Source organism: Artemia sp. Qi Xiang Cuo, chromosome 5 (assembly GCF_049724085.1).
Source record: "Artemia sp. Qi Xiang Cuo chromosome 5, ASM4972408v1, whole genome shotgun sequence".
Taxonomy (NCBI): Eukaryota; Metazoa; Arthropoda; class Branchiopoda; order Anostraca; family Artemiidae; genus Artemia; species Artemia sp. Qi Xiang Cuo.
In genome coordinates, this window is record NC_142798.1 from 38,376,660 (window position 1) to 38,397,978 (window position 21,319).

Genomic DNA, 21,319 nt, shown 5'->3' on the forward strand with positions numbered 1-21,319 from the left:
GCCTGCAATAATTTTCTTGGTTTTTGAAAATGGGGGGAACACCCCCAGAAAGTTAAGAGATCTTAATACAAATCACACCATCAGATTCAATATATCGGAGAACCCTACTATAAAGGTTTCAAGCTCCTATCTGCAAAATTTTGGTAATTTTTGCCGGAAGAAAGATCACGGATGCGTCTATATTTTTTTTTTCAGGGGCGATCGTATCGAACCAATGGTTCTAGAGAATCGAGAGAGGATTCATTCAAATGAAAGTCCTAGCAACCTTTTAAAGCGACCAAAAAGGCTCGAGGGCCACTAGCCTCTCTCCCACGCTTTTTTTCCCAAATTGTACACTATTGTTTGACATTTTGTTCCAATTCTTAAAGAACGACTGCTGACACACAAGAGCCATTTAATAGGAATAAGAAGCTTTTTTAGGGTACTAAAAAACTTTAGCATAAAGAGCAAAGGATTGGGATGGGGGTAGCCCCCCCCCCCCTTATAGGGAATCATTCTGCTTGTTTTGATTTTTAATGTTGCTTCTTACTCTCAGTTGAAAAAGACTTATATATATATATATATAGACTTATATATATATATATATTCAGTTAGATATATATATATATATATATATATATATATATATATATATATATATATATATATATATATATATATATATATATATATATATATATATATATATATATATATATATATATATATATATATATATATATATATATATATATATATATATATATATATATATATATATATATATATATATATATATATATATATATATATATATATCAGAGGCATCACTCAGTTCTCTTAATTTTTGACTCCAGAACTTTGTTAATTGTGACTTTGACGCAAGCGTTTGCTTGGTGTGCAAAATATGTCAGTCTGATAATCTGGATGCTTATAATGTCATTTGATGAGTTTGGCGTTCCTCTTAATATTTCCTGAAATTTACAAACATTATAACCTAGCCGTTCTTGAGCCGCAAACATTTCACATACGCCCTTTTGACAACCTGGATATACATAGTATCTTTTGATTTTTCTTCAACACCACCTTAATATTTCCTGAAAATTTTTACTTAACACCCTTACCATTCCGGAGATAATGCATACACTATTTTGACAATCTGGATGCACACAGTAATTTTCATTTAGTTCAACATATTTGTGATTCGCTGTGAGAGTTTTTGTGGTGTGGAAACAGTTTTATTCTGGCAGCCTGTATGCACATAATGATGTCTTTTGATTGAGTTTAACATCCCCTTAATATTTCCTTAAACTGTTAACTACTAATATTTAGCGCATATGCCCATCTGAAAACTGGGATTCAGATACTCTTAGTGTCTTTTGATTAAGTTCAACATCTCCCTCAATATTCTCTGGAAACTTCAACTTGATACCTTTAGTCGTTCTTAATATATTGCAGATATACCCATTCGACAACCGGGATACACATAGTGTCTCTAAATTCCATGTCCCCCTCAACCTTCTCAGAAAGTTTCAACTTTATACCCTTAAATTTTTTTCGAAATGTTGGATATGTGATGTTTTAATAACCTGAGTGTATATATTGTAATGTAAATCAGTTTAACATCCCCCTTGGCATTCCCTGAAAGTTTTAATTTAATACCCGTACCTGATCCTGAGATCAAAATAGACGCTCTCAGATATGCCCTTTTGAAAACCTGGATGCACCTAGTGTCTTTTGATTTAGAGTAAAATCGCCCTGAACATTCTCGGAAAGTTTCAATTTCTTACCCTTAGACGTTCTTAGGATATTGCAAATACACTCTTTTGAGCACCCGTATGCGCAAAATCTTTTGATTCAACTCCCTGAAATGTTCAATTTAATAACTTGAGTCATTCCTGAGATATTGCAGATAATCCTTTTGACAACCTGGATGTAATTAAATTTTTTATATTTAACTCAATAGCAGTAGTAATAATAGTAGTAGACATACGTAGTCACAAGTAGTTGCAGTCGTTCTCGCAAGTAGTGGCAGTCGTAAGTAGTGACAATAGCCACAAGTAGTCACAGCCTCAGTCGCAAACATTTGTAGTCGCAAGTACTCGTAGTCGAAAGTTGTCACAGTCTCATTTGCAAGTAGTTACAATCACAAGTAGTCGTACCCGCAAGCAGTCACAGTTGCAATCACAATAACCGTGGTCACAGTCACAAATTGTCGCAGTCGCAGTCACAAGTAGTTTGAGTCACTAGTAGTCGCAGTCATAGGTAGTTACAGTCGCAAGTAGCCACAGTTGCCAGTAGTTACAGTCAAAAGTAGTCACAGTTGCAATTGTGAGTATTCAAAGTCAGAGTCACAATTAGCCGGAGCCACAAGTAGTTGCAATCACAGTTGCAGTCGCAAGTAGTTGCAGTAGCCATTGAAAGTAGTTGCAGTCAAAAGCACAATCACAGTCGCTAGTAGTTGCAGTTGCAACTAGTTACAGTCGCAGTCACAAGAAGTCATAGTCGAAGTCACAAGTAGTTACAGTTGCAAGTCGTCACAGTCGCTAGTAGTCTTAGTTACAGTAGCAAGTAGTTGCAGTAGTTGTCACAGTATTAGTAGTGGCCCTGACAGTATCAAGTCAATAACCTTAGCCATTCCTAAGATATTGCAAATATGATCTTTTGATAACTTGTATGCGCGTAGTGTCTTTTTATTTAGTTGGACGTCCCCCTCAACATTCCATGAAGGTTAGCCTTTCCGGATACACCCAGGATCAAACATTTTCTCCTTTCCCGATAAGAAGTCCTGTACCTAAACATTGCGCAAATTGTTCGATGTATAACCCTTGCCCCTGGGGCAGTAGAGGGTCATGACGTCCTCGGAGGCATAGTTACTAAACATTTTGACTAATTTTAACAAAATGACTATCTCAAAATTTCATAAAGTGTTGAAAGAGACATCAAAAACGGGCCCGGGCTAATTGCCCTCCGATCACTTTTCAATAACCTCCTCGACATGCCCTTAAAGTTTCAACTTAATACCCTCAGGCCTTTCTGAGATATTGCTGATATTTCCTTTTAACAACAGACATGCACATAACTTATTTTGAAACCCTGTATGCAAACAATGGATAACATGCATGACTTACAGCCCCTGTCCCATGGGGCTCGGGGGGGGGGGGGGTGCTCTTTCAACCCCAGAGACATATTTAGTTGATCTTTGGACCATTTTGAACAAAAAGGGTATCTTAAAATTTCGATCGGATGCCTTTTGGGAGAAGGCAGCTAAAAAGACTGTTAGATAAAGCCTGGTTGTCTTCTGATCACTTTTCCAACAGTTCGTGGTAACGAACTGTAAGTAAGGACCGACCCGGCTCAATAGTAACCGAAACTCTAAAAAACGGAATTTTGATACCAATAGATATATCAGAAGAATTAGATTTTATGCTGATTTTAAATATACAAGTTTCATCAAGTTTAGTCTTACCCATCAAAATTTACGCGCCTGAGAAAATTTGCCTTGTTTTCGAAAAAAGGGGGAAACAGCCCCAAAAAGTCATAGAACTTTAATGAAAATCACACCATCAGATTCAACGTATCAGAGAACCCTACTATAGAGGTTTCAACCTCCTCTCCGCAAAAATGTGGAGTTTTGTATTTTTTGCCAGAAGAAAGATCACGGATGTGTGTTTATTTATTTTATTTTTTTTCCCAGGGGTGATCGTATCGATCCAGTAGTCCTAGAATATCGTGAGAGGGTTCATTCAAACGCAAATTAAAAGTTCTAGTGCCCTTTTTCAGCGACCAAAAAAACTGGAGGGCTACTTGGTCCCCTCCCACGCTCATTTTTTTCCCGAAGTAACCCAATCAAAATTTCGAGAAAGCCTTTTTGTTCAGCATAGTGGAAAATCTAATTAATATGTCTTTGAGGATGACTTAATCCCCACTGTTCCTGGGGTAAGGGCTGCAAGTTATAAACTTTGCCCATTGTTTACATATAATATTGGATATTGGGAAGTATAGAGGCGTTTTCAGGGGGAATTTTTTTATAGTGGGGGGTCGGGATCAGAGTAGGGGTTACGGGGGAGGATCTTTCTATGAAGGATATTTCCTTGGGGGAAGGGACTTGTCAATGAAGGGGGTGCCAGATTTCCCAGCATTATTTAAAAAACGATCAAAAATTAAATAAAAAAAATTTCTTTTTCAACTGAAAGTAAGAAGCAACATTAAAACTTAAAAAGAACAGAACTTATTACGTATATGAGGGGGTTCGCCCCCTAGTCAATATCTCGCTCTTTACGCTAAATTTTTTTTTTGTACTTTCAAAAGAAGTATCTATTCTAATTAACCGGCCTTTGTGATTCAGGGGTTTGTGACTTGAACAAAATTTGAACTTTAGCGTAAAGAGCGAGGTATTGACTAAGGAGCGAACATACGAATATAAAATTGGTTACGTAAGTTAATTCGCAAGTTACGTCAGAACAAAATTTCGAGAAAGCCAATTAGCCAAAAAAGGAAAATTAATATGCGAATTTCGTTTCAATTATTCGTGTACGGTGAGCCAAAATCAAAGCTGCATTAATTCAAAAACGATCAGAAATTAATTAAGAAAAAACAATTTGTTTTAACTGAAAGTAAGGAGCGACATTAAAACTTAAAACGACCAGGAATTATTCCGTATATGGAAGGGGCTGTCCCCTCCTCAACTTCTCGCTCTTTACGCTAAATTTCACTCTGTCTCACAACTTTATTTTTTAAAACTATAAAAAACTTTAGCGTAAAGAGCGAGGCGTTGATCAAGGGGCAGCCCCTTTCATATACGGAATAATTTCTGTTCGTTTTAAGTTTTAATGTTGCTCCTTACTGTCAGTTAAAAAAAAAACTTGTTTTTTTAGTTAATAACTCTTAAAAATTGCACTGAATCAAAGTGATTCTTAAAATGAGCCACCTCCGAAGTTCTTACGATCACTCTTTCCATATGAAGTGGATCTGAGGGAAAAATAGTGAAGCAGTTTGCTCTTTACTGTTGGCAACGCTAGAGCGTTGCCTCTGATCATAGTAGTTTTTTCTTACCTTTTTTCTTTTTTTAGGAAATCACCTATAAGCCAAAATTTATCTCCGATGGATCAACGCGTTTTGATGTTGAACAAGGTGAATTTGGAGATCCATGGCTGTTAGCAGCAGTATCTTATCTTACTCTTACTCCTCGTTTTCTTGATAGAGTGGTGCCGCCTGACCAAAATTTCGATTATGATTACTGTGGTGCTTTCAGGTCAGTAGTTAACACCCCAAGACTTTAGAGACTATCGGAATGTGGGGTAAAGCAAGAGGCATCGGACCTTAATGTTTTCCTTAGAGGAAGATATTTGTCTCCAATCCCTATAAAAGTTCTCAAACTAATAGCCCAAGTGGGGCTCAGAACCTATCCGCGGTGCAGTAGTGATGTAAATCAAAAGACAGTATACTCACCAAAGGTATCAAAATAGAATAACCTCTTGGAAACGACTATGAGACCAAGTGAAAATTATCAAAAAACATTGTGGGATGGTAAGGGGACGTGAAATGCTATGATTGGGGAAAGTGGTAAGGGTGCAAAGACACTTTTGTCTCCTATTTGTTCGTTCCAAAAATTGCCGACAATTTTCCTTCAACGTTTGACACTTGTTTCCTTAAGCTATTGTGGTCAAGGGAACTCTTAGACACAGAAACAAAATTTAGAAAAATTGCTTCGCCAAAGAATAGGCTCAAAACTTTTTTTATTCTGTAAAGTAAAATTCTTAGTAATTATGGGTTGGATTGGATTAAACTTTATTAAACAAAAAATCAACACAATTTAAACATTTGACAAGTAGCCGTTCAAGAAGAAACAAAGCTCTATGTTCAACCTAATTACCTGCGTTTGAATATTTTGATCATTCTTGACGAACAGACTAAAAGAGTTGAGATGCACACAGCAGTGCCTCATATTTCACCCCTCCAATCAGCTTGTAAATGAGGATCATAAATTTCTTGGCCAGATGAACCCTTATAAAATAAAAAGATTTGAAACTACTTTTGATTGCTTTGGTTTGCTATACCCCAAAATCAGCCCAAAATTCTGGTGTTCTCTAATAGGTTTGTAACCTACAAAGCATCTGCACAAGACTAGATTGACCTGAATGAAAACAAAATTGGTGTGAATATTTTAGGTTATCCTCTTCTCTGCCCCTCCACTAAGTCAAAAATTGAGGTTCACTTGGATCTTTAACTCTTCCTAAAAGTTTAAACTCAGTATCCCCATCCATCCTAGAGATAATACAGATGCACAGTTTTGATAACATTGTCCCAAATAGAGTCTTTGGATTTACCTCGCTTTTTATACGTTAAAAAAAACGAATTTACATGGGGGTCTCTAGAGCAAAAACTTTTAGATTGATTGAAGACAGCATTCTTAGCCCTTTTATGTTCCCTTCCCTAAGTTAAATTGCGAGTTTTAAATTCCCCTCCCCGGAAACTTAGCTCCCTAGAAGTTTTGACTTGATCTCCCAAGCTGTTATAACGATAGCGCAGATCCATTTTTTTTTATAACCTAGCTATACACAGTTTCTTTTCATTTACCTTGCTTATTAACCGTGAATTTCTTAAGTTCAATAGCAGCTTATAGTGCGAAAAGCTTAGGTCGTCCTGAGACTAAGCATATTTAGCACCTTCCCCAAAAACACAATTTGAATTTTCCCGATCCCCTTCCCGCTCGCTTTCCCTGCACTACCAGAAAGATTCAACTCCATCACCCGAGCCATTCCTCAATTATTGCAGCAATTGCATTTTGATAACATGGATGTACTTAGCCTCTTTTGCTTTAACCCTACCCTTTTCCCCTAGTCAAAACTCAATGTTCAACTGCCCCCCCCCCTTGACACTCTCAAAACTTTCAACTTGGTGCTTCAAGCCGATCTTGAGATATTGTAGATAAACCTTTTTTCATAACCTGGCAACACATGCTGTCTTTGATTTACCTTGCCACTTAACTATGTGTAGATTATAAATCCCATTTGAGCTGGTAGCGCAAGAATGTTTTGGTGGATCAGAAACATTTTTTTAACCCCTTCCTCTCCTCCACGCAAAGTTTGAAATAATTTTGCACTACCCTTCCCCATCATTTCGCCAACAGTACCTGAAAGCTTCAGTTTCATCCCCCAAGCCCTTCCCGAGACAAGGCAGATATGCTATTTTGATAATCTGGATGCACACAGTGTCTTTTGATTTAACACTACCCCCTTTCCAAAATCAAAACTTAAGGTTAACAGCCCTCCCCCCAACACTCCCTAAAAGCTTCAACTTGTTAACCCCAAGCTGTTCGCTAGATATTGCACATACTACTACTACTACTACTAGTACTAACAACTCACCGCAGCCCCAAGCCGCCTGAGGCCAACACAGCTACGCACGCTCCTTCTCCATCCCAATCTATTCAAAGCCATCCTTTTTACACCCTCCCACGAAGTTCCCATTTCCTTTAAATCTTTGTTTATGACGTCCTCCCACCCCAGACGGGGACGACTTGCTTTCCGTTTAGCCCTAGATGGTTGACCGAAAAGAACAATCTTCGGCAATCTGTCATCCTTAATCCGCACAACGTGCCCTAGCCACCTCAACTTTTCTTTCATTATAGCCTTAGAGAGCGGTATTGAACCACATTTTTCGTATAGCCTATTGTTTGAAATATGGTCAGTCAGCCGGGTACCTAGAACAATCCTTCTCTGCCGTTTTAATAACGTGAGGATAGTTGGTGTTTTTTTATGTACCCTGCTACTTAAATTTGTGTAGGCTATATTATAAATCTCATAAGAGCTTATTGTGCAAGAACTTTTTGATGAATCAGAGGCAAATTTTTAACATCTTCCCCTTCCCATAACAAAGTTTTAACTTCACCCCCTTGGCCGTTGCCAAGATATTGCAGATAGGTTATTTCTATGACCTGGAAACATAGGGTGCCCTTTTACCTGCCTCCCCCTATCCTCGATTCAAAATTTGGGAGCCATCTAACTTCCCCCAACATTGCCTGAAAGTTTCAACTTGATACCCAAAGCTCTTCTGGAAACAAATTTGACAATTTGAAAACTCGGGTGTACCTATGTACACCCGAGAGTACACCTAAAGGACGCTATCGTCCTTTGACTTGCTCCGGTACCCTGGTCGTTTCCGGATTGTGAACCATACCAAGTTTCTATGGCCACTTTTCGATGAGGTGTGGCTGAAAAAAATTCCTTTGTCCTTTTCTAGCCCTTTGCCGGGCCCGTTTTTGGGGCAGACCAGGAGTTTTGTGTGTTTTTTCTATTTTTCATCTGTTTTGGTGCCCCATTAGTCAGAGGAGTTAAGAATAAAGTATTTGAGCCGATCGGGAAAAACTCACTCTTGGCCTTTTTTAGGCCCCATTAATTTGGAGTGGGGCTATGTCCTAGGTTTCTTTTTTTTTTTGGGGGGGGGGAGGGGGTAGAGGGCTGTTCTCTGGAATTATTTTCCTGTACATTAGGTTGTTCCCTGCGGCTATAAGTTCCAAACTGTTTAGGGATAAACAGAGGTTTGGCCTGATCCCCCCCCACAACAAGTATTTGATTCTTTTGATCCTGAGAACGATCCCTGGTAGTTTTGAACCAATCATAAACCCAATACCAAACAAGCTGCCTTGTTCATGATAAAACTTTTGTTTAAAAAGTGGGCAATTTGTAAGACCCTTGACCCACGGACTGTGGGGGTCATGTCTTCACTATTTTTAGCACAATGGGTATCTTGAAATTTTGATCACATACCTGTTTATAGGCTACGGGGGAAGGGGAGCCCTTCTGACTACCCGCTCCATCTTCTTCAACAGCCCCTTCCGTATTAGAAGGCCATACGAAAAAAATAATGTATTGCAGGGATATGGCTTTTTAAAACAGGCAACTCCAGAGCGTTACCTCGATAAAAAAAGAAGTTAATTAAAATTAAATAGCTGCTTAAAACTTCAAATGTAAAAATTAATTCTGAATAGGGGAGTCATTTTTACCTTCCTGAAACTCCTGGCTCTGGGTATTTAAGTGGCTCTTAGTGCTACGCTAGTCTTACCTTAGATCCTCCAAAGCCAGGAATGACATACAGGGCATCTACAAAACTTCACCACTCATCTCGGAGCTGAGCCGCAGACGTGACGTCCTCTCACTGTAGTTAAAGAGACAGCTATACACTTCTCAGGTCCCAGTCTTACTGCTGGTTTAAGATGGGTCTTGGTTGATCTCTTTTGTGCCTCCCCTCGGAGTGTAATCAGAGAAAATATTTGGGAGACGATCCTCTGGCATGCAAAGATTGTGGCCGAATTATGTCCATTTCCCACGTTTCAGAATGTCCGTACCTAATGGCTAACTGGCTCATCGGTGAAATTTTAAGTTAGTGATCTTTTCCTCACAGGATATCTTCTAAGGCAAGTGTATTTAAAGGTTAGGACATGCTTCTTCAGTTGGACGTTTAGCTTCCAAAATTTAGAGAATTTACTACTGCGTCAAAGTGTTTTTTTTTTCTTTCTTTTTTGATGGATAGCGAATTTAGAGGTGCCAATTGGGCACATGTAAAGGCTAATGCAAAAGGCTGATGTCCTAGTTATGCTTCTCATGGATCAGGATCTGATCTGGCCTTTTGAGGGAGGGGAAAGAGCAAGGAATCCTACATAATTGATATCAGGATATCTAGAACAACTTAACACCTGATCTCAGTTAGACTTAGTTGAAAGTCAGAGTAACTGTCTTGTGTGTGCCTTTTTTTCAGTTGGTGCCCATTTTGACCTCTGTGGGAAAGGGAGCTCCTAAATTCTGCTCATCAGGCCTTCTACCAGGGCGGGTTGTCAGGTCTTTACCAAATTTTGTGGGAACAAGAGAGTAAATGTAGCAGTTCTGCTTGTTGAGGGCCCACAGTTGATCCCTATATGAGAAAATGTCTGGTGATGCCCTTTAGGAGCCCAGTGTTGGTTTGAACCCTGTAGTGGAGGAGGAACAGGTCCTTAAATTTGGCAAAAGTAATTTTACGAGAAGGGGAAGCATTTGTGAGGGAAGGGCTATCTTCTTGTCCGACGCATCTATAAGATTGGCCTATTTGATCCCAAATGAAACTTGGTAGGAATTAGAAGCTAGGACTTGTCTTTGCACCTTTAGAGAGTTTGGGTCCAGTCCAAAAGACGTTATTGTTAGTATTGTTCGTCATTTGTAACCTATGAAAAACATTTCTATCGCACTTCACGAAGAATTGGTAACATAATTCCCACTTATTGTTATACTACCCCACGTGGTTAGGAATTATTGGTCATTGACATGGATAATTTTATAGTAGAAATAGTGAGCGCAACAGGTGTATAATGCAAAAATGTGATACAGAACTATCATAATACGGAAGTTTTTAAGTGAAAGAGCGCAAGCCTCTTAAGAAGAATTTGAGTTGCTAAACAGTACCATATTACTACCAAAATCTTTAACCAAATACGAAATTTAATACCATATTAGAAGAAGATAAATCACCGGAGTTAATCTACTCTCAACGAGGTATTAAATTACTTAACACTGGAGGCTACTTTTGCCAAAGGATCGTCGTCTGCTATTTCAGAGGGTTTGTGCTAATTGGATTAACTAATATTTTAGCGAATTCAAATATTTAATATTTCACTATGAAATAATATTTATGCCTCTTTTTTAAAGAAAGATCATTGCTATAATAAAATGAACAAAGTTTTTATTAATCCTTTTATAGTAGATGTGTCTGAGATAATATTAAAAAAAAACATGTTTTTTAACTGAAAAAAGGAGCAACATTAATACTCATAACGAACAGAAATTTTTCCGTATATGAAGGGGTTGCCCCCTCCTCAATACCTTGCTCTTCACGCTGAAGTTTTTAGCACTTAAAAAAGCTTCCTATTCTAATTAAACGGCCCGTGTGTTTCAGGAGTTGTTCTAAAAAAAATGGGATAAACAGCCAAACTTTAGCGTAAAGAGCGAGGTATTGAGGAGGGAGGTAACCCTTCATATACGGAATAATTTCTGTTCGTGTTTAGTTTCAATGTTAGTCCTTACTTTCAGTTAATAAAACTTATTTAATTTCTGATTGTTTTTCAAATAATGCCGGTAATTCTGACTCATCGTCCATGAAAAATTCCACCCCCCCCCCTCAAAGAGCACCCCCCATATCCCCATCGGACAGGGAATGTAAGTCATGCAAGTTATCCATTGTTTGCATATAGGGTTTGCCATTGGAAGAGGGGTGCATGTTTGATTCTGTGTTTTCAAAAAGGCCTAGAGTATTTTAGGTGAAAATTTCAGGAAACGTTGAGGAAGATGTTGAACAAAATCAAAACAAGTTATATGCATGTCTGTTGTCAGAAGGACATATCGGCAATGTCTCAGGAAGGGCTGAGGGTATTAAGTTGAAACTTTAAGGGCATTTCGAGGTGGTTATTGAAAAGTGATCAGAGGGCAATAAGCCCGGGCCTCTTTTTGGTATCCCCTTCAACACTGATTGAAAGTTTGAGATAATCATTTTGCTAAAAGATCTCGAAATCCTCATTTTAGGGGGTGGAATCCCCAGAGAGAAAGCAATGTCTGGTGTTAATTACTAAAGTATATGTTACCACTTTAACCCTTGCGATCACGAACATGTCTACTAGGCGTACTTCAGATGGTTTTTTCATCTGAAGTATCTTCAAGGGGTATATTTTTTTTTATTTAATTCAATTTGAATAAGTTGGAGTTAAATCCCAAGTCAGAACCAAGAAATTGGTCAGTAGAAGGGGAGGTGCTACTCCCACGGGGCACTCCTGCTGCCACCTATAACTTTTTTTTACATAGTTTAATGAGGACAGGGTCAATGACCTCTTTCTCAATGGTCTCTTTCTCCAGGTGTGTTTTTGGCACGCTCTCAGCGAATGTTATGATCCAGAAATAGTATTTGTTGTTGTTTCCGAGGCAAATGTCAAGGTAAATGTAGTTGTTGTTGTTGTAAGTGCACGCTCTCAGCGAATGTTATGATCCAGAAATAGTATTTGTTGTTGTTTCCGAGGCAAATGTCAAGGTCAATGTTGTTGTTGTTGTTGTAAGTGCACGCTCTCAGCGAATGTTATGATCCAGAAATAGTATTTGTTGTTGTTTCAAAGGCAAATGTCAATGTCAATGTTGTTGTTGTTGTTGTAAGTGCACGCTCTCAGCGAATGTTATGATCCAGAAATAGTATTTGTTGTTGTTGCCCGATGCAAATGTTATGATCCAGAAATAGTATTTGTTGTTGATGTTCAAGGCAAATGTTATCGGTTTCCAGGAAACAGTTAGATTACATGTGTCCTTCTCAGCCAATCAGAGGGCTTGGTTACAAAGTAGCGTTAGAGTGACTATAAGGAAAGGATTTTTGCTTAATTTCTATTAGTCTGTGAATAGAATTCAAGGTGTGAGAAGAACAGTTTGACTTTACTCATTTGGATATATATTTGTGTTGATGTTGATGAGTGGAATGTTTACCCTCTTAGAAGTTGATAGTGAAGTTGATGATAATAATACAAGAGCACCAAGCATTGCAGTGGAAATTACGAAAGGATCGCGGCTTTGTCTGGAATGGGATGCAGTATATGCAAGATATGTGATATCCTTGAGCAAATTTCAAATGGAGGATCAATTATGTTTCACCGCAAAAGTTGATATAGCACATGTGAATAAACTTCAATGTGCTGTAAGTGCATTAGTGAAACATATCGAAGACAATAAACTGTATCGCTAATTGTACATGCTCTGTATTATTGATGTTGTTGTAATTATTCAATAAAATTGTTTCGAAATCGAAAATGTTCCCTTTCTTTTCTGGTTAGGGCTAACGAATCAGGCTCAGTCTAGAGTCAGCAGTCAGAGTGAAAGGACTGAAAAATGAATAAATTTGAGAAAGAGAGAATTAGCTCAAATCCAATGTTTGTGGAAAAAAATTTCATTTTGGATGATTATTTTCTTGCGTTATCTTTTCAACACAGAATATTCTCTCAGGGAACACTTGAAAACATAATGAAATCTCTGTCATCACCAGGTAACTATTGAGTGAAATTTTTAAAATGTGACTCAAATGTTTAAGTTCATTTTATTGAAATATTGATCACGACACGGCAGAATCATATTGTGGATATACTTTGATTGCCAATGTAGATGGCTCCTCCTTCGAAAGAGGCAGAGTCACAGAGTTACTCCTCTCCCCTTTCCTACACTTTGAATTTATCGAGCGAAGACGATCAGTTTCGTTTTAGCTGTGAGAGAGTTGACATCGGAAACCAAAATGTTCTATATATGTCCATTGTGCTTGTACACTCTTGGCAGTTGGACTCAATGCGAGAATTGTACAATTATTGATGACTATAGTGAAAAGTGTAAATTATGTAATCCTTGCAAATTACATAGAGGCTACGCGGTACAAATTAAAGGATGTAATTCATGTCATGAGCAGGTGTGTAACTCTCACCCTAGCGGGCACCTCTGCTCCTATTGTCACAATGATAAATGCGATCAGTGGGGTAATACTTACCCCGCTATGATTTGAAAGAATCCTAAACAGGATTTCAGTTTATTTCTACGAGATTGGTATCGTCGTGGATTTAAATTATTCTGGGAAGAGGAATATTGTCTACGATTTAACTGTTGGGGTAACAAGACAATTTGGTGATTACATCACTGCCGTGATGACACTGCCTATTATGACTATAAACCATGTGATTTTTATTTGGCAGTTACCGAATGCGATACACCATTTGAAAACACTGTATGTGATATTGCTTCAAATAGACAGATTGAAACTCTTGAATTTCATAATATGAATGCAAATAGTATCATTAACTATATAAAGAGATATGACAAGAGTGAAGTTACATTGTACTGCAGAAAATGTGACCCTGACTTTGCCGTCAATAAAGATCAATATACAGTGAATCCAAATGATTTACCAGCATTAGTGGTTCACGATAGTTGCCTATACACCGATGAAGAAATCTAAAAGTGAAGATTTAAAGACACTGTTGTATATATACATTTTATTAATAAACAAATTCACAAACATTTTTAAGCACTTTATTCTTAGGGCACTGAAATCAATATTAAATACACTTGTAAGTATATTTTCCACTAGAAAGTCGTTCAGACGTGGATTGTCACCATAAATGTGGAGAATCTGCTTGTAAGTATAGCCCCGACATCGGAACACAAAATATAGTAGCGCATGGAAGCCACAGCTTTTAGTCATTAGATCCTGCGCCCTCTTTCGATTTTGAGTAATAGTTTTCCCTCTTCTCTCAATATAGTTGCTGATGTGAGGCGTGTAGAATGTATATGGTAGGCCAAGAGGATCAAAAAATTCAATTGTCTTCATTGTTTGAAAGAGGCACAGCCAATAACCCGACAGCACAGTCGACGGAATGCTATTAACAATTATTAAGGTATTGTTCACGCTTTTAATTTTTCCAAGATAGTCTGAGGGTCGATAATAGGATTTGTAATGGGACATGTATGGATCCATATTAAAAAAACTGATTATTTGACTGGTGTTCATGGCGCCAAGTCTAGTAGAACACTACCTTCGGGAGTGATTTCCCAATAGGTTTCATATTGATTTAGTGAGATTAGGGCAACACTCTCAGCCAATGGGTCGGCAATTGTACACTCTAAACGTAAAGTCCCCGTACGTGCTATACTCATATCCTGTGTACCAGACAAATCCAATACAATGACACCATGTGTTTTAGCAAACATATCTTCGGTTATACCATTTTCAAATAGTTGCGAATCATGATCTAGGGTTTGCATGGTCAACTCATACAATGTTCTATTGTATTTATCAAAATATAGATTTTAGAGTGGGATACCATTTACTTTGCATACATGAGATGAAAGTCTAAACATCTCGAATTTATGTGGGCATTCGGTCCATGATCATTTTGCACTGGCACTCTGTACAAATGTCAATGCCAGTTTCAAGGGGATTTTGCCATTGATAAAGGATGAGTCGGTGAAGGTACGGGAGCCCATGGCAATATGACGCTGATTGGTGATTGTATGAGGAACATGTGGTTTAATATTATTTCCATTGGCTCTTAGCTTTTCCACGGCCAAAGCAACAGAACTCATAACCTGTTGTTTGCGTACATGGAGTATTGCCGAGGTGAGGGAGAGACTTACATCGGGATTGGCAGCAAGTTCTTTTCTCAATATGAAATTGGGTGGTGCAAGCGTCAATTTTATATCCACTTTAAAATTGGGCGTCAGCCAATGTGGTATATTAAATATTTCATGATATATTTTTCAAACTAGATGTAAATCACTAGTTGTAGCATTTTTAAGTGCATCTGTACTATCAGTATTAGTAATATATTCATATCCATTGAAGGTGCCTCTCAATTCCTTGTATGACTTGGGTGTCATCAGCATGAATTGCATATAGCTTGCATAGTTGGAGAGATTGTTGCTTGTGCTCACCAGCGTGCCATTGATGTAGACACTAATTTGACGAAATAAATTATGTAGTATACAATTTTCATAGGATATCCCATCGCCTCGAATTGGCATTGTATTATCGGATTTCCGGACTTTCATTTGTAAATCTATAAATGTGGACGATAAATCTATAAATTAGTCTTCATTGGAATAAATTTGAAAGTGGATATTGACGGAGAGGGGTTGTAGGTGATAAAATTGTTCATAGTATTCATAGTTGACACTCACGTCAACATTTCCGGCATTGAATAGATTCAATGAGGTGGATATTGAAGGTGAGAATCCTTATGTGGTAGGTATGACATTTTAGGAGAAGAAATCTAGTTTCGATCTAACAATTTTATTCCTGGGGCTTCTGGTTATACTACGTGTCCGCTTTTTCCTTCTTGTCTTTGAAAAGAGGGGTGATGTCTTTCGTTTCCGACCTGAGTAGAGACTGACGAGTGATGCATGGTTTCTTGGGCTGTTTAAGCCTCTTCCATTTTGTTTTAGTTTCTTGCCAAGGGTTCATGCACAAGACCAAAGATTTTCCGAAGCACTTTTTTTTAAAATCCTTGCCAGAACCCCAATCGTATAGTGTAGAGGATGCAAGATCTCTCGCAGCCGGTACAAGATATTTTGTAGCAAGTGGTAGCGAGGACCAAAACAGCTTAGCAAACCAGCGACCAAGACCGTAACCATTAATTAACGAAGGATCTTTGTAATAGTCCATTCTATTATTCTTCTGTATCGGATCAAGAACTTTAAAATAGAAATAAATATCAGGGCCAGAGAATACCACTTTTCTATTAGACATCTTGATGTTGAACGATGGGTCGAAAATGGCATGTAATCACAGCCAAACCTTTTGAAATTGCTATTGGATCACCCAATTAGGTTCTTAGTGTTAACTGACAGAGTTCCAAATAGGAAGTGTTTACGGGAACGTACTGAAGATGCTTTATATTATAGTGATGAATATGCTCTTGATTGGTTTTTCGTTCAAGAACTCGTAGGAGGGGGACATTTGAATTGCAAACCCGAGATGTTTCCACAAACGATGCGTAGAGAAATATACAGGTGTCTGTGGTGAAGGCAGGCGGGTAGTCAGCAAAAATGAAATTAGTGTTTCCGGCACTTTTACCATTGATTATATTCAGCTTAAAGCCAAGAACATCCTTTCGATTATCGTTGAGAATAACCTTTTCACTGGCAATAGTTAAACTAATGTAGATCTTCCCTCCTCCTTTGAATAGTTGAAATGAAAAGCTCCCTTTTTACGAGCGGAAATTCTTTTATTGATAGTAAGCCATAAATCATTCATACAAGTGAGTTCCTCATAGGGTAATTCAATATATGGATAATCCAACCAATTGATTTTTGAACTTGTTCTTGATCACCTGGAGGTGGTGGACAATCATATAGTCTGATTTTTATTTCATATTTACGATCCTTTCTCAGAATGTCATAAGTATTTTTGAGAATACAATCGACAAGAGCCACTTCATACTTTCCGTCGAATTTGATGGTGGGGGAGAGTTTCGTCCAAAAATCACTTGTTCTATTCAGGTCATTGTAGAGTGAATCGGAGACATTGGACATGAAAGTCACATACAAATCATTGGGCATTGTTAATGCCTTCAAAACCGACCCAAGAATCAAAATCTGAGTTGTATCCTAGCCAGCGAACAAGCGAATGTTTCTTACCCCTATGGGCACGTCTCTTTAATATCTTTTCAATTTGATAAATTTCACTAGTGTTTCTAACTTTTGCAGTTCATATTCAGAAAAACAGCTGAGAATCTCATCATATTTGGAGTCTCGTAGTCGATATGTCGTGGGCTCGGTTTCCAGGATTTTTGACATAAAAAGTTCGATGCTCCATAAATAATTTCCCTTTTGAAAAATATTGGTGGTTCTATTAATTCGAACAGTATCACCAACATTGAATTTCTTCTTTTTTATTTTCTCATTACCATTGGAGTATTGTTTTAGAAAAGCATTAAATTTATTTTCACTATAATGAACATCCGTTGGTATAGAATTGTATAGAGATCGATTTGGTCACTGATTTTAAATAAACCTTATTTTATCTAAATAATGAATAAAAGACGGTGTATTTTTCAGTGTACAATACCTTGAAATTAATTGACGAATCGTACTTATTAATCGTTCAGCCAATGCAGCCTTTATCGGACTGTGGCTATGATAAAGTGTTGTATTATATTTCAAAAGAACCTTTTGCACATGGGGATTAACAAATTCACTGCCATGATCCGATTGAATTTTTCTATATGAATCCTGTTCTAGAATACTTTCAATGGCCCGAGCAACTTCAACACCTTTCTTTGATCGTAGTGGAATGGCATAGGCATAGCGACTAAAGATACTGATTGCCACTAGAATATATTTGTAGGGTGCATTGTGACGCCGTTGAACTGTATCTAAAGTTAAAAGATCTGTTTGCATTATATGCAGAGGAAAAAAGGCTTTAATTTGTCGATATTGTTTGGTGCGAAGCCTATGATTCCGATGTAGTGTGTAACTTGGTTTATTCTCTAGATACTCTTTTGCTTTATTCAATGTGGCTCCAGAGACATTGGAAAGCGTTTTGGGAGCACTTAAACTTCCCGCTTCGCCAATATTTTCATAGACACTTTTGAGAACTTCATCCATTTTGAACGTAAACATGTAGTGTAATGTCCACTCCACTTTTGCAAACTGGTGGGTGAATCAATTCGTCTTCGCTTTTGACTATCAACCACAGGTGTTGTAAAATCAGTAGTGCTAATAGTATCTTCAAATATTGAATCTTCTTCTTTTTTAAATGGTGTTGTTGGAGGTCTATATTCTCTTAGTTTCTTTAGAATTTGCTTATTGCCAATAAGACTTTTGGGAAAGTTTGATACACTTAGAAAGGTGTATAGATTATCGTCAAAGGATAAAAGTCCTTTACGATTCGTCACCATATCACAAATTAAATCAACTAGATTAAAACTTTTTCCTTGAATTATAATTCGTTTCCCTGTGCTCTCGACTTGAACTTGATCGCCAGTTTCCAACACGAGATAAGATAATACTCTTTTACTCTGTTCTCGATAAGTCAGTGGCAATAGATTTCCAATTTTTAATACAATCGAATTCAATTCCTTCTCCTGTGATTGTGCAGAATCTTGAGATACTTCATGTTTAGAGGGATCAGCGACGGGTCTCTCACGATATGGTTTATGTTTGTCCACACGTCGCAATGCATCTTGAAGTAAAATCAGTTTTTTATCATCGGCAATATTCTCTTCATTAATGAATTTGCTTAGATTGTCTTCAAAATGTTCGACGGGCGAGAGAACAAGTTCAAATGTTGTCAATCTATTGGGTTTAATCATTCTCTAGGGAAAACTGTTCATAAGTCCTAAAATTATTGGCTGTAAAAGTGTGAAAAAGCTACCGTCTGCTTGAAGGAGCCGTGTTCTTTTAAATTTGTTTCACTTGTTTTTAAAATCCAAGGCGCTGACAGTGGCACGATGTTGCGTTGTCTGTTGTCTAACAACTTCTGGCAGTTGAACATTGCCCTCAGTTAAATTTAAACAAAGTTCAGATATTAGATTAATTAAATCATTGTCAACACCATGTTTGAGTATAGCCTTCCTAAGCAATGGTTTTGAAGTGCTTAAAACGGAAAATAAATGCCGTTGTTCGTGTAGTTTCTTCAGTGTCATAATGGCGACTAATAGCCTTTTCTACTGTTCACCGGAAGATATACTGTAATTTCATTGTTGAAAATGTCGGTGACTACACGAAGATCCTCGGGCGTGCTCTGATTAAGATCCAATAAAATGTAACCATAGGGCTTGCTAGTCGCTTGAGTGTACGCTGACATCAGAAATTTAGGGGCGCCAGGGTATATCTGCTTATTGAGAGTTATGAGTGAGCTAGAATCACGAACGACTCGATAGATAATATAGATAGTGCAATTCAAAGCAAGGGTTCGCATACATTTGCTCTGATGAAACAGATTGTGTAGAACCAGGGTTATGGAAATGGGTTCATGATGGGAGCGAACAGTGAACAGTTGTATCATTTCCTGTGAGAACTGTTTAATGGATTCAGCCAAATCATCAATAATCAACCACGAGTTCGGTTCAATACTATTGAAAACATCAAGTCCCCGTATTAATTGTATTGGTATGGTTGTGGCAAAAGCTTTTATTTCATCATAAGACTCTTGCCAGATACTATAGCATTAGTAGATTTTTTCGGTTTTTCTATAAACATTTTATCGCAATTTTTAATTATTCTAGCTAAAAGCGTTGTTTCCCCTGAAATCGAGGGACCACACAGAAATGATCTGAAGGGTGTTTTAAATTGATACATTCTGTTGATAGCACTCGGACAATGACTAACTGTAAATCATACGCGCTCAGTGAATAAGAAGTAATTTTCCCCATAGACCTATCTATTCAAGAACAACAATATTTCATGACAGCATTTATTACAGCAATATGATAACACTTGTTCAACATGACACTTGGTCAACATGAAAACTCTATTTGTTCAACATGAACTGCAATGATAACACTTTATAATAAACACTTATTGTCTTTAAACACTATTCTGTACAACACTTTTGTACATTAACACTTGTCTATACATTACTTTTCTGTATAACACTTTTTGTACAACATTTTTCTTTACAACACTTTTGTACAGCAAAATACACTTGGAACAATAGCACAGTTGAACATTACAGTGAATTTAAAGGTGGGACTCCCCCACCCCCCGGGGACCGCGGGGCCGAAGGCCGGCCGGCCGCTTGCGGGACCCCCCCCCCCACCCCCCTGGGCGGCCGCGGGAAGGACCCCCCACCCCCCGGGAACCGCGATGGAAAAAGAATAGTTGTCGTCACTGCTACTGCAGGGGAGTAGTGGATGGGTTAGTTGGGTCAGTGGTTAGTGCTTGGGTTAGATTAGCTGGTTAGGTTAATTTATGAACAGGTTGAGTGATGGTGGTTAGTTGGTTAGGTTAATTTATCCAGACTAAGTTGATTGCAATATTTTATATAATCAAACTTATCTTAAATACGGTGGTGGTCATGAGGTAGAATCGTCCATAATTCTCGAGCACATACCGATTCGGATATAAATAATATTATATTTTTTTCTACTCTCACGGTATAATATCTATAATGTAGAGAGTAAATCTCAGGCACTTGTGCTCTTGACACTAGGCTACTTTTTACACAGTCTCTGTATACGTTCATGTAGAAATTGCTCTTTAGAAAGTGTGTACGCACCCCTTTACACGCCTTCTTTTCATCCCCACCATGAGTTTTAACGCACTAAGCTTTGGGGCCACGGAACACCCCCCTGGATATCCAATCACTCCCCGTCTCTGATTTAAATATTAAGAATTGGTTGGGGGCTTGACGTTTCACCAGCTCGGGGTAGAGGGATGGATTCCAGTTGGTGAAATCCATCCGCGAGCTGATGTGCACCCTATTTTGTAAATCATCCAATATATATTCAGTCCCATTTATCTTTAACAGCAGATAATCAGTATTAACATAGTAAGCTTTAACCTCCCACACCCGTGACGATTACACTTTGCACACATTGTAAAAAAACGACAATATGAGTTTCTTTGAAATTTCCAGAATTGACCTGCCACCTACTATATTCTTTTTCAGTACTACATTTAGCTTTTTCCTGTGTAGAAGAACCATGCCAGTCTTTATACTCGTGAACGATGTGAAATTGGGATCGGCAATGATTTGTGCACACTCTTGAGGGTTAGTCACGATGTCGCAGCAAGATCTGATACGAACACTTTCAAACATTGTGCCAAACCCTGAATTTAGGATGAGATTACACATGTCC

General features: G+C 37.9%; 1 protein-coding gene across 2 annotated transcripts in view; it reads left to right on the plus strand.

The window, feature by feature from the left end:
- Positions 1-21,319, plus strand: part of LOC148952117 (calpain-11-like) — a 286,884-nt gene that overhangs the window by 75,782 nt on the left and 189,783 nt on the right. For both annotated transcript variants that reach the window (XM_089088849.1, XM_089088850.1), the window contains exon 4: positions 5,052-5,233. In XM_089088849.1, coding sequence (XP_088944975.1) covers positions 5,052-5,233 — 182 coding nt within the window. The remainder of the gene's footprint in view (positions 1-5,051; positions 5,234-21,319) is intronic.